The sequence below is a fragment of the Rhinopithecus bieti genome, unplaced genomic scaffold (genome assembly GCF_001698545.2).
Source record: "Rhinopithecus bieti isolate Rb0 unplaced genomic scaffold, ASM169854v2 scaffold_14826, whole genome shotgun sequence".
Taxonomy (NCBI): domain Eukaryota; kingdom Metazoa; phylum Chordata; class Mammalia; order Primates; family Cercopithecidae; genus Rhinopithecus; species Rhinopithecus bieti.
Genome location: NW_016808328.1, coordinates 3,538,503 through 3,550,483, shown reverse-complemented (window position 1 = coordinate 3,550,483; position 11,981 = coordinate 3,538,503). Strand labels below are relative to the sequence as shown.

Below are 11,981 nucleotides of genomic sequence, written 5' to 3'. Positions count from 1 at the left end.
TTTTGAGACAGGGTCTCACTCAGCTCTGTCACTCAGGCTGCAGTGCAGTGGCACGATCTTGGCTCACTGAAAGCTCCGCCTCCCAGGTTCACGCCATTCTCCTGCCTCAGCCTCCTGAGTAGCTGGGACTACAGGCACCCGCCACCACGCCCAGAAATTCTTTTTTGTATTTTTAGTAGAGATGGGGTTTCACCATGTTAGCCAGGATGGTCTTGATCTCCTGACCTCGTGATCCACCCGCCTCAGCCTCCCAAATTGCTGGGATTACAGGCGTGAGCCACCGCGCCCGGCCTAATTTTGTATTTTTAGTAGAGACGGGGTTTCACCATGTTGGCCAGGCTGGTCTTGAACTCCTGACCTCAGGTGATCCGCCCACCTCGGCCTCCCAGGCTGGTCTTGAACTCTTGGGCTCAAGTGATCCTCCTGCCTTGGCCTCCCAAAGTGCTGGGATTACAGGCACGTGCCACCATGCCTGGCCCTTTCCTTGGTTTTCAGCTCTCCCATCTGGTTGCTTGAGGGCTCATCCTCATGATACCCCATTAGTCCATCCATCCACTTGGCCTTCGACTCACCCTCCCATCCTTCCACTCATTCTTTCTTCCTTCTCCTACCTTCCTTCTCTCTACCCTCTCATCTTCCAGTCTATTCGCCATCCACCCATTCCATCCCATCCCATTCCTCCCTTCCTCTCTCCATCCACTCATCACCACCCACCCATCCACTACTATCCCCTCCAAACACCTGCTCAAGGCTGGACCCTGGACTGGGCCTCAGACCCAGAGAGGCACCAGGCCCAGCTTCACCTGCAGCACTGCGTGGCTGTCCATGAGCCCATATGTCCGCTGCTCCAACTTGGCAGGGGTGCTGCTGATCCGGGTCCAGCGAGCAGAGGAGCGGGGCTCCCCGGCACTGACACACTCCAGGGTGACAGCCTTTCCCACCTTCACCCACACGGGGCCCTCGGGGAGCACGGACACTGTAGGGGGCCCTGTGCGGAGGAATGACAAGCACTGACACACAGGCAGGGTTCTGCTGGTCACCCACACTGCCATGGTCTCCAGCTTAGTAAGTGCTGGGTGGGCACCTGTCTCCACACTGCACTGAGGCGGAAACTGAGGCTCAGAGAGGGAGAATGCCCAAGACAGAGTCAGTGGTAGAAGAAGGATTTAAACTTGGAGGCTGTGAGCTGAGAATCAGGGCTGGAAACAGGAGGGCAGAGCCCCACAGAGTCAACGTCCCCTCACCATGCACACTGAGGTTCACCACACTCTGGGCCACGCCGTAGGCGTTGGAGGCCACACAGCGGTAGGTGCCGTGGTTGCTGGGCCGGGTGCCCACGATGGTGATGATGGAGCCATTGGGACTGATGCGGACGTTGTCTGTAAGGTTGCATGGGGGCGGGTGAGAGAGGATTGACCTGGTCCTTCTCGTGTCTTGGTGCTGCCAGCCTGTGCCCCTGGGCCCACGCCTCCAACCCCTCCGGCCTGGGGTGTGTCCAGCTCACAGAATCCCAGAGAGCAGAAGGTAACAAAGGCCTTGCAAACTCCTGGGTCCAGCGCCCTCGCCATACAGAGACGGGAAGGGCCTTACTCAGGGTCACACCACAAATGTGGGGCATCCAGACTTCCGCCCCACCCTTGCACAGTGGGGGTGATGGCACCCCCACACCTGCCCCCAGCTTGCCCACCTGCCCGCCAGCCTGGCTCACCCTCCAGCTCCTGGTTCCGGGTCTTCCACTCGAGGCTGATGGGGACTGCTCCATCATGGATGAGGCACTTGAAGCTGGCATCCTGGCCCTGCTGCACGGTGCTGCTGGGCGGGTCGATGGAGATGACCGGGCTCCTAAGGCCTGGGGCCAAAGGGGCAGAGGGCTGGGCTCAGCAGGGGTGGGCTCAGCTTCAGGGCCCTCCCCTTCCCCCCTTGCCCATGGCATCTGCCATACTCACGGTAGGAAGACCCCTCGCTGGGTGGGACGGTGACTGTGAAGGAGGCTTCTTGTTCAGGGCCTAGGCCACCAGCTGCACGACACACATACTCGCCTGAATCAGCAGGGGAGACCTGGTGGAGCCGCAGCTGGGAGCCATGGGTCTGTCAGAGCAGCAAGGGGACAGTTATCAGGGCAAAATCCCCGGGACAAGAAATGTCCCCAAGCCCACCTGTGCTGGTGCCCAAGAGTTCTCTCGGGAGCCCAGGGCCCCAGCTGGCAGGGCTGACGGAAGATTTGTTCCCAGAATCCTAGAAGTCCAACCCACTAACTTTACAGTGGAGGAAACTGAGGCCCAGGAAATGATTCAGCTGCAGAGCCAAGAGAAAAACCCAGGTCTCCTGATTTGCAGGCTGGTGAACTCATCCCCCAAAAGTATTTTATCCCCTGGGGTACCCAAGCAGGCTGGTGTTTGCATGAGGTTTGGGTGCAGAAAGCAACTGTAGGTCTAACCTTGCCTGCCCTGGAATCCTCCCCATCCTGGCCCCTGTACCTGGTGCCGGGGGGGGAGGCTGCCCCCGCGCTTGTACCACGTAACCTGGGCATGGGCCTGCCCGGGCACCACACAGTTCAGATCCAGAGTCTGCCCTTCAGTCACATGCGAAGAGGAGGCCTCGATGTAGATGGGCTGGGCCAGTCCTGGAGCTGTGGGCACAGGGGGTGGGTGGGGTGAGAGAGGCCAGGCTCCAGGGATCAAGGCAGGGGCTGAAGGTGGTGGCAGTGAAGGCCAACTCCAGTTGGTCCTGGGGGTGCAGTGGCTTGAGAGTGGCTGATACAACCTAAGAAGGGTCTCCTTTCCCTGGGGACTCAAGTGTCCTCCTGACACCCAGGGCTAGGGACCCCTGGTTGAGGGGACGGGACCATCGTCAGACTTGGGAACACCTGGGTTGGCCTGATCCTCCGTGGTACGAAACCCTGCCTGCAGGCAGCAATAAGCGCCTGGCCGGGAGAGAGGAGAGAGCAGCGCTGGGAAGGGGCCCCGCGCCTTTGCATTGCCCACTGTTCCCTGTCACTCACCAGGAATGGGGCCTGGGCTGGAGGGCTCAATTGTGACCAGGACAGAAGCCTCCAGGGTGCCTGAGCTTCCAGTCACTTGGCACGAGTACTCGCCAGAGTCAGCTGGGGACACCTGGTTCAGCCTCAGCAGCGGGCCGTGGACCTGGCCAAGGTGGGGTGAGAGTGGGGAGGATGAGCTGGGAGCCTTCAGATGCCCAGGCCTCTGGTACCCACACCCTGGGACTGCCATGCACAGGTATGTAGGTGCATCCTGTTGGCAGCGACCCCTTTGACAGTCTGCATTGTGGAGGGCATGTTTATTAGGATGGTTTTTCCGGTAGAAGTAAGTCAAGAGCCTTGAGTAACAGGTGCTCTTTTCTTTCTTTTTTGAGACAGTGTCTCGCTCTGTCATCTAGGCTGGAGTGCAGTGGTGCAATCTCAGCTCACCGCAACCTCTGCCTCCTGGGTTCAAGTGATTCTCCTGCCTCAGCCTCCCGAGTAGCTAGGATTACAGGCGTCTGCCACCACACCTGGCCAATTTTTGTATTTTTGGTTTAGTCATGTTGGCCAGGCTGGCTTTGAACTCCTGACCTCAAGTGATCCACCTGCCTCGGCCTCCCAAAATGCTGGGATTATAGGCATGAGCCACCACACCTGGCCAGAGGTGTCCTTTTCTATTTTGCAGCAAGGTGGTGTGGGGCTGGTGGTGGCCCTGCTGTGCCCAGCCTGCTCTCAACTTCCTGACTCCAGTGACCTCCTGCTGCCATTCCCCACAAGCCTCGGTTGCTGAGATCACTTTCTCTTCAGGGCTGGATTCAGGCAGGACCGCTGTGGGTGTGGAGGAGGCATGCCTCCTTCTCCATCTCCTTTACCTGGTGCCGGGCAGGGAGGTTTCCTCCACGCTTGTGCCACGTGACCTGGGCGTGGGCCTGCCCAGGCACCACGCACTTCAGATCCAGGGTCTGCCCTTCGGCCACTCGGGAGGAGGAGGTCTCGATGCGGATGGGTGGGGCTCCACCTGGGGCTGGGGCACAGGGGAGAGGTCAGTGAGCTGAGATACCCACACTGATGCCCTCAGCCATTCCCCTGGGGCCCAGATGTTAGGACCAGAGGCCATTTGGGACATGGCTTCTTTCCCTTCCATGGAGGCCTGGAGCAGCTGGGCTAGCCTGGGAGGTGGAGGCACTTCTCATTCCCCCAGCCCCACCCCCAGGCAGTAGCCCCACCATCTCCTCCTCCTCCCTCGCTCCCAGCACCAGTGGGGCCAGGGCTCAGGTCTAGACACCTCCACACAGACCACGAGGCCCCTAATGTTTGCCAACTTGGAGAGAATGTGGCTAAGAACCCAGACTCTGGGGCCAGACTGCCTGGATTCAAATCCCAGCTCTGCCATTGATTAGTGGTATGACCTTTGGAAAAGAACTTCACCTCTCTGAGTCTCAGTTTCCCCGTCTGTAAACTGGAGAGAACAATGCCATCTACCTCAAAGGGCTGTTGTGAAGACAAAATGAACTAACGTGTAAATATGACAGGGCCCAGCACCTAAGAGGTGCTGGATCATGTTTACTACTTAGCAATCCATATTCCCTTATGATTTCTGCATAGCATGCGCCCCCTGTGCTGTTAATTACTGGACATTTTCCTTTCAACTGATTCACTTTTGAAAAACCTTAACTACTTAGCCCCATCGTAAACAAAGATTTCCAAGAAATAAGGACAAGCTTGATGTGTTTTTTTGTCCCTTATATGCCACCAGTACTAATAAAGACATTTATTTATTTATTTATTTATTTATTTACTTACTTACTTACTTATTTTTGGAGACAAAGGGTCTCACTCTGTCGCCCAGGCTGGAGTGCAGTGGTGCAATCTCGGCTCACTGCAACCTCGGCCTCCCGGTTTTAAGTGATTCTCCTGCTTCAGCCTCCCAGGTAGCTGGGACTAATGGCATGTGCCACCACGCCCAGGTAACTTTTGTATTTTTAGTAGAGGTGGGGTTTCACTATGTGGTCCAGACTGGTCTCGAACTCTGAGACCAGACTGGTCATGAGCTCAGGCAATCCGCCCACCTCGGCCTCCCAAAGTGCTGGGATTACAGGTGTGAGTTACCACACCGGCCCTAATAAAGATGTATAAATCACCTTCCCATACTCGCAGAGGTGCAGCCCCAGGCTCTTGGGAACTCTATCACTAGATAGTAGAGTACAAGAGCACTACTACTACCCCTTCTTTACAGATAAGGGACAGTGACACATGGAAAGCTGAAGTCCCCTGTGCAACATCTCCAAGTGTGGCCAGAGAAGCCAGGACTCATGCACAGATGCCAGACTCCAAAGCCTGCGCTCGCAAGCTGTGGAGAGGGATAGGAGCCACTCCACTTACGCTGGCTCCTCGGTCCTGGGACCATGTGGGTGGCAGGAGGTGAAGTCTGGAATCAGCGGCAGTTCTCGCCAAGTGCCAGAAACTGTTTCCTTCTCCCAGTTCTGCCCCCTGGCTCTCTGTCCCTTCCTCCCTCCTCTGTCCTCCCAGTCCCACTGCAGGGACCCTCACCGGGGATGTGGACAGCACTTGAGCCAGAGGCTTCAATGGTGACCAGGACCGAGGCCTTCCAGGGGCCAAGAGCCGCCCTCTTATTCCACCTGCCTCCACACGTATTCACCCCGATGTCGGCTCGGGGGTATCTACCTGGGTGCACCGCAGTCGTGAGCCGTGGGCCCTGATTTATACTTTCTATGTTTGATCATTTATCTAGAGAACAGAGTTCAGTGTCCAGTCTTGGAATCGTCTTTGTATTTATATGGTTCTCTGGGGCTACGTTTATATTCCCTTTCTTGGGAACAGGTAGGTTACTTGCACCCCCTCAGGGGGTCCCTAAGGTCTCCGGCTCCTTAGGCAGAGCTAGCAGGGTATCCGCCCACAGCTGCAAGGCCTCTCACTCTATTTTCGTGGCTCAGTCTGCGTTACCTGATGGTGACTGGGGAGGCTGCCCCCACGCTTGTGCCAAGTGACCTGGGCATGGGCCTGCCCGGGGACCACGCAGTTCAGATCCAGGGTCTGCCCTTCGGCCACGTGTGAGGATGATGACTCAATTCTGATGGGCATGGAACTGCCAGGGACTGGGGGAACAGAGACCAGTGAGTCGGCTCAGCCATTGTCAGATTTGGGAACAGCGTTGGTGGGACCCTCTGCCATGGAAAATCTCACCCCCCAGCTGTAATAATAATAGTTAACACTTGGCCGGGCATGGTGGTTCATGCCTGTAATCCCAACACTTTGGGAGGCCAAGGTGGGTGGATGACCTGAGGTCAGGAGTTTGAGACCAGCCTGACCAATATGGTGAAACCCTGTCTCTACTAAAAATACAAAAATTAGTGGGGCATGGTGGCATGTGCCTGTAGTCCCAGCTACTCGGGAGGCTGACACAGGAGAAACGTTTGAACCTGGAAAGTGGAAGTTGCAGTGAGTTGAGATCGCGTCACTACATTCCAGCCTGGGTGACAGAGTGAGACTCCCTCTCAAAAAAAAGAAATAATAATAATAATAATAATAGTCAACACTTAGAAAGCACTTACAGCATGCCAGGCACTGCTCTAAGCACATTAAATGCACTAACTCACTTAACCCTCACAAAGTCCATAAACTTCCTGCCATGATGGAAATGTTTTTTATCTGCACAGGCCAAGACAGTGGCTGCAAGCCACATGTGGCTACTGAGAACTTGAAATGTTAGAAACGGGGTAGCCGTAGCCACTGTATTGAACAGTGTACTTCTGAGAGGTTGGAAAGGTCAATGCCCCCATTTCACTGGTGGAAACTGAGGCTGAGAGTGGAAGGTAACTCTTTAAGTCCCTTAGTGGTACAAGCAGGATTTGAACCCAGGGTTTTTTTTTTTTTTGAGATGGTGTTTCACTCCTGTTGCCTAGGCTGGAGCACAGTGAATCACAGCTCACTGCAGCCTCAACCTCCTGGGCTCAAGCAAGTCTCCCACTTCAGCCTCCCAAGTAGCTGGGACTATAGGTAACAACGCCAGACTAATTTTTGTATTTTTAGTAGAGATGGATTTTACCATGTTGTCCAGGGCTCCTAGGCTCAAGCGATCCGCCTGCCTCAGCCTCCCAAAGTGCTGGGATTTCAGGCATGAGCCACTGCGCCCGGCCTTTGAACCCATGCATCTTTCTGCTGGCCCTTGCCTGAGTACCACCAGGTCTGAGGACTCTGACCCGAAAGTTCCTTCTCCCCAGGGAACACTGTTGCCTGTATCCCTTGTCCCTTTCCTGGGCAGACTCACCGGAGGGGCTGCCAGCTCTAGGGGAGACGGAGATCACGATGGAGGCCTCCAGGGCATCGATGTTGTTGTTGGCCCGGCACACATACTCGCCCGAGTCAGCCACAGACATTTGGTGCAACCGCAGGTGGGAGCCATGGGTCTGGGTGTGCAGATGGGGAAGGAGAGGGAGAGGGAGTGGAGGGCTCAGGCCTTCCTGCTCAGCCTGTCGAGGCTGCTGTCTGTCTACCCAGGGCCCAGTCCATGAGACAGGGAGCCTGCTCTGCTCACCCCAGGAGACCAGGGTTCCACCCCTGCTGCCGTGGCTCCACTCTGTACCTGGTGTCGGGAGGGAAGGCTGCCTCCACGCTTGTACCATGTGATGATAGCCTGGGGCTGCCTGGCGACCACACAGTTCAGATCCAAGGTCTGCCCTTCTACCACCGTAGGGGAAGAGGACTCGATCCTGATTGGTGGGGAGACGCTGGGCACTGGGGACAGAGGGGTGTGGACCACACAGCCAGAGTGAGGTAACAGTGATGGCACCGGGGACGTCTCTGCCACCCCCTATACCACTTGTCTTGACCCCCTGCCCTCTCTGCTCTCACCGTGGGAGGAGCCGCTGCCCTGGATGGTGACGATAAGCGAGGTCTCCCGAGAGCCTGCACCGTTACTGACATGACACACATACTCGCCCGAGTCCGCCGGAGTCACCTGAGGGATCCGCAGCCGGGAGCCCATGATCTGCAGGAAGCAGGTGGTAGGAGGTGTGGCAGTAGGTGTGGGCAGCACCTCTACGTCTTGGGCACTGCTGCCACTGCCCCCTGGGCTCTGGGAGCCCCCGCCTTGCCTCCTCGGTGGCCTTCTTGAAGCCCCCAGCAGAGCATACGTCCTGTCTCTGGGCTGGGGTGGACTAGCCTTTTGTCACCCGTCCAGAAAGCCTGTTAAGGCCCTCCGCAGTGTTGTCCGAGTATCCTGCTGGGGCTCCCACAGCCTGCAAGCTGCCTGAGAGCAGACAACTGTCTCATTCCATCCAGAATCTTCAGTGCCAGGCACAGGACATGGCCCAGAGCAGCTTTTCAGTGAGATTTGGCGCATAAGTGGATCTCCCTGAAGTCAGGGAGCCTTATTTCTGTATTCTCAGCACCAGTCCAGGACCCATCCAGCAAGGATACTCAGTGTTTGTTGAATGACTGAATGAGCACAGAGTGAGGTTCTGAGAGTTCCCTGTCTTCCCACTGGGGGCTGGTGTGCCCTGCTTTTGCCCTCCCCACCTGCTGGCCCTGTACCTGGTGCCGGCTGGGTAAGCTGCCTCCACGCTTATACCAGGTGATGGTGTGGGGAGCCTGGCTGGCAACCAGGCAGTTGAGGTCCAGGGTGTGTCCATTGGCCAGGGAGGCTGAGGAGGACTCGATGCGGACAGGGTATGCCACGCCCTGGGCTGGGAGGGCAAGATGGAAGGCAGGGTGTGGGAGCTGCTGAGGCTGCAGTGGGGGCCCCCAGTCCTCTACCATTTGCATGACCCCCTAGACACTCACAGTGGGAGCCGCTAAGGCGCTGCTGGATGGTGACAAGGACCGAGGCTTCCTGGGTGCCTAAGCTGCCAACCACACGGCACACGTACTCCCCTGAGTCAGCTGGGGTCACCTGGAGCAGCCGTAGCCTCGAGCCATGCACCTAGGAGGATCAGGAGGGAGGAGGCAGGCTCAGAACCGGGCACTGCGGCTCACGCCAAGCTCCTGTTCCCTTCCCTGGTGCCACTCCCAGCCCAGCCAGCTGGAACTTGATGGAAGCTCTTCCAGGAGAAACTACCTTGTGCCTTCCTATCTCCCGCCCCAGTGTCAGGAGTGGGTCTAGCCTCCCACCTCACCCATGCCAGGGATGCCTGAGACTTGGCACCAGAGAAAAGTGAGGACCAGTGTTTGTTGACATGCTACAGGGGAGATGAGGTAGGCAGCATGAGCCCATTTGGCAGGCGAGGACACTGAGGGTCAGGGAATCAAGTGACAAGTGACTGGCCTAAAGTCACACAGCATGCAAGTGGCGGAACAGTGTCTGAACTTGAATGTGCCTGAGTTCAAAGCCTATGGTCTTTTTTTTTTTGAGACAGTCTCGCTCTGTCGCCCATGCTGGAGTGCAATGGCATGATCTTGGCTCACTGAAACCTCCACCTCCTGGGTTCAAGCGATTCTCCTGCCTCAGCCTCCTGAGAAGCTGGGATTATAGGCACGCACCACTATGCCCGGCTAATTTGTGTATTTTTAGTAGAGATGGGGTTTCATTATGTCCGTCAGGCTGGTCTCAAACTCCTGACCTCGTGATCCTCCCACCTTGGCCTCCCAAAGTGCTGGGATTACAGGCGTGAGCCACCACGCCCTGTCAGGCCTATGCTCTTGTACTGCAGCTACAGGGTCCTTCAGGCTTCCTCAGCTCCTGCCTCCTACCTGGTGCCGGGCCGGGAGGCTGCCCCCGCGCTTGTGCCATGTAACCTGGGCATGGGCCTGACCAGCAACGAGGCAGTTCAGATCCAGGGTCTGCCCTTCAGCCACATGCGAAGATGATGACTCGATCCGGACTGTGGGGGTGACCCCAAGTGCTGGGGACAGAGGGCAAAGGGTCAATAGCTGGCTGGGAGGTGAGATGAGATGGGGCTCCTGGTCTCACGGCAGGTGCAGTCTGCAGCTTGGCCTCCTGATCCTGCCATTGCAAGAGTGGGGAACCTCCCACCTTGGGCCTCCAGCCCTGCCCTCCCTGAGAGCTACTCACCAGGCACTGAGCCCGCAGGCTCAATGGTGACCAGGACGGAGGCCTCTAGGGGCACGGAGCTGCCCGACACTCGGCACACGTACTCGCCTGAGTCGGCGGGGGACACTTGGTAGAGTCTCAGCAGGGAGCCGTGGGTCTGGTCAGAATGGAGGTGAGTCAGAGGGAGTCCTCAGGACACCCCTGCTCCTATAACCTGCAATCCTGCCTCACTCTGACTCCCAAGACCTGGCCACCAGCTCTGGATCACTTTCCCTGTCCTTCACATGGGGAAGGGGGACTCTTGTCCAGGAGCCGGGTGGTCGACCCCAGGAGCCCCAGTGAGCTGGGTACACACTCATACCACATTTCATCAATTCTAGACACACATTTCAATGCCTCAAAAATCAAGATGTATCTAAAATGAATAACCTTACAAATGGAAGCTTTTTCTTAGCGGTACATAAAATCATAGTGGATCTTGCAATCACTGGTATCCTAAATTCTACAAAATACGGTAACAACAATAGCTAATGGTATTATAGTAATATTAACAGCTTAGAGTACTTTCTGTGAGCCTAAGCTCTGAGGATTTTGCATATATATAAATCTTTAAGATAATTCTGTAAGGTACATACTATTCTTACCATTTTATAGGCCCTGAAACTATAGCAGAGAGGTTAAGTAACTTGTCCGAGGTCACAAGCTAAGTGGTGGGGCCAGAATTCACACCCAGGTTAGTCAGTCCCAGATTCTGGGTTCTAACCACTGCACTATACATCTCTGCAATGGGGTCCAGGGCTTCCTGATCTCAGGGGAGCCTCTAGCCCTCCCCCAATAACCTCCGCCACCCAGGGACCCTGCTTCCTCTTCGTGGCCTGTCTGTCCTCCAGTCCTATACCTGGTGCCGGACAGGGAGGCTGCCCCCACGCTTGTGCCATGTGACCTGGGCGTGGGCCTGCCCGGGTACCACGCAGTTCAGATCCAGGGTCTGCCCTTCAGCCACCTGTGAGGAGGAGGGCTCGATGCGGATGGGCTGGGTGCTGCCGGCAGCTGAGGGATAAGATGGTCACCGGTCACTCCTGTTTTCTAAAGCTGACCCAGCCTATTCTCTGCATCCCAGCCCAGCCTAGTGGCCCCACTCACGGTAGGCTAAGTTGGCCCCCTGGGTCCCAGTTACTGTGACCGTGATGGAGGCCTCCATGCCGTTGCTGGCCCGGCAGACGTATTGTCCCGCATCGGCAGGTGAGGCCTGGAAGATGTACAGGCGGGAGCCACGAACCTGGGCAGCCGTGGAGAGAAGTGTAAGAGTGGGGCTTCCTGGAGGCAAGCAGATGCCCCACCCCTTCCCCCCGATCTAGGAAGTGCCAGCCCCTCAGCCTAGGGGCCAGAACCCTACAACCCACTGTCCATGGCCCCATCCCACATTTCTGGTGCCCTGTACCTGGTGCCGGGCAGGGAGGCTGCCCCCGCGCTTGTACCATGTGACCTGGGCATGAGCCTGCCCTGCTACCACACAGCTCAGATCCAGAGTCTGCCCCTCAGCCACTGTGGAGGATGAAGATTCGATCCTGACAGGTGGGACGCGTCCTGCGGCAGTGGAGATGGGAGTGAGAGTTGTAGATGCTCCTGAGATGAGAGGGCAGGGGTTGCCCACCCTGCAGCTAGCTCAGCCCAGGGTTCCAAGGCCAGGTCCAGGTTTTCGGGCATCTGGGGGCCTGGGCTTGATGCCCTCAGCTCAGGAACCCCAATGGGAGGACCAGGGCATGGGCCATGCCTTGCAGAGGGGAGGGAGTGAAGAAGTGAGAGAGATGAGGGTAGTGGAGGCTTGGAGAGAGGAAGAGGAGGTGGGAAGGGATGCCTGAGGAGTCATGTGGCCAAAGCGAAGTGCGATGGGAAGGCGGTGGTTACTCTGACAAGTGGGGTCTGCCTGGGCAGGGCCCTGCAGCCAGCTCCAGTGTGGGCCTCCTGCCCTGTCGGCAACAGAGATCACTG

General features: G+C 57.0%; 1 protein-coding gene across 1 annotated transcript in view; it reads right to left on the bottom strand.

Moving 5' to 3' along the window:
- HSPG2 (heparan sulfate proteoglycan 2) overlaps positions 1 to 11,981 on the bottom strand; it is a 111,080-nt gene that overhangs the window by 20,613 nt on the left and 78,486 nt on the right. Inside the window, 19 exon segments of the mRNA XM_017886455.1 lie at positions 804 to 988; positions 1,245 to 1,379; positions 1,709 to 1,849; positions 1,947 to 2,088; positions 2,478 to 2,629; positions 3,002 to 3,143; positions 3,853 to 4,004; positions 5,531 to 5,623; positions 5,884 to 6,096; positions 7,269 to 7,407; positions 7,584 to 7,735; positions 7,853 to 7,988; positions 8,534 to 8,685; positions 8,783 to 8,921; positions 9,689 to 9,840; positions 10,011 to 10,146; positions 10,888 to 11,039; positions 11,133 to 11,268; positions 11,431 to 11,576. Of these exon segments, the coding sequence (XP_017741944.1) occupies positions 804 to 988; positions 1,245 to 1,379; positions 1,709 to 1,849; positions 1,947 to 2,088; positions 2,478 to 2,629; positions 3,002 to 3,143; positions 3,853 to 4,004; positions 5,531 to 5,623; positions 5,884 to 6,096; positions 7,269 to 7,407; positions 7,584 to 7,735; positions 7,853 to 7,988; positions 8,534 to 8,685; positions 8,783 to 8,921; positions 9,689 to 9,840; positions 10,011 to 10,146; positions 10,888 to 11,039; positions 11,133 to 11,268; positions 11,431 to 11,576 (2,795 nt within the window).